At 34.0% G+C, this 1,437-nt stretch overlaps 1 protein-coding gene across 1 annotated transcript in view; it reads left to right on the top strand.

Moving 5' to 3' along the window:
- The window catches only part of LOC106941782 (ral GTPase-activating protein subunit beta-like), a 25,551-nt gene extending 24,120 nt beyond the window's left edge, over nucleotides 1–1,431 (top strand). Inside the window, exon 22 of the mRNA XM_015024895.1 lies at nucleotides 1,114–1,431. Coding sequence (XP_014880381.1) covers nucleotides 1,114–1,418 — 305 coding nt within the window. The 3' untranslated portion in view covers nucleotides 1,419–1,431. The remainder of the gene's footprint in view (nucleotides 1–1,113) is intronic.
- The last annotated feature ends 6 nt before the right edge of the window (nucleotides 1,432–1,437 follow it).

Below are 1,437 nucleotides of genomic sequence, written 5' to 3'. Positions count from 1 at the left end.
CTTTACTTTATTATTTTAAAGAACATGTTAGAACATGTATCTTTTAAATTACATTAGTTTTTTTCATCATGTTTAATGTGTGAGTTTAGAATCAATTCTGCTGCTTTGAACTTTGGGCATAAAATCAAAACAAAAAAAGGTTAAAAAATTAATCTGTCATATTTGAACAGGATATCTGCACATTTTTAAAATCTTAAATTTATCTAAAATTAGTGCATTAAAACTGTTTTATATTAATTAAAAAAGTTTAAACACATTAATCACAGGTCTTAAATTTTGTCGTGACAAAAATATTTAATCACATATTCTGTCATGTTTTTTTTCTCTCTGGATTTTTCTGTCAGACGAAGGTTTGAGTTGCACACAGGTGTCGACATTGTGTTCTGTGACTCAAGAGTGTTAAGGCTACCGCTAGGTGCTAATGTACCATTACTAGTTAGCAAGTATGGCAATACGGAGGTTAAAGCTGAAGAGAACATAGCAATATATATGACTTTTTTTCTCTCCGTTTTTGTCGTGATGTCTTAAATTTCATTCATAATGGTCTTAAAAAGTCTTAAATTTGAGTTGGTGGAACCTGCACAAACTCTGCAGGAGTAGAGAAGAACGTCGGTCTGAAAACATGTGAAAGAGACACAAATTACACATTTAATCTTTGTGTAGATTAAAGTTAAGCTAAGTTGGAGACCAACATGCATTTCAACACACTTTCTGATGAACCTGGGACACATTGGTGCAAACAAGCCAAATGTAAAAAGGCTTTATAATACAAGCAAAAGTAAAAGTAAATTTTTGTTTGCTTCAATCTTATTATCTTTTTGTCCTTCATTCTTATTTCATAGGCATTTAGTCTTTAGTTGAAATATTCCTCATTCTCAATAGATGAGCTTGTTCTGCATAGGCCTGTCGCGATAAACGATAAATCAATTAATCACACGATAAATTAAACCTTAGACCTCATTTTAATTATCGNTAATAAAAAAAAAAAAAAAGCCCCCAAAAGACAAAAAAAAAAAAAAAAAAAAAAAAAACTGTTCAGGGTTCAGCAAAAATATCTGAAGGTGTTAAATACGACATGACTGTTGATGATTGCTTTGGGTTTTTGGTCTGCAGAGAACTTCCCGTTATCTGATCTGTTGGCGGAAACCAGCACAGGCCTGGAGGCCAGCATGAGCAACAGCACTTCCTGCAGGTATTCAGAGGTTACCACTGAAAGCACTCTGCTTTCTGCCTTGCACAACCCATCGTCTTGTGATTTGGTTCAGATCAGGTGCAGAAAGGAAGAAACAAACAAAAAAGAAACGCTTGTTTTGCAAAATGGTACTTTCAACCTGCTGTGCAAAACAGGAAGTGTTCATATGATGTGTGTGCAAAGGTTGGCAGAGAAAAAAGAAGTGTGGCAGAGCAGTTTGTTGTGACAGTGAACAATGTTATCTA

Source organism: Poecilia latipinna, unplaced genomic scaffold (assembly GCF_001443285.1).
Source record: "Poecilia latipinna isolate Pla-1442-1.1 unplaced genomic scaffold, P_latipinna-1.0 Scaffold3863, whole genome shotgun sequence".
Lineage (NCBI taxonomy): Eukaryota > Metazoa > Chordata > Actinopteri > Cyprinodontiformes > Poeciliidae > Poecilia > Poecilia latipinna.
The sequence above is the reverse complement of the archived record's forward strand: the minus strand, read 5'-3'. Positions and strand labels throughout refer to the sequence as shown.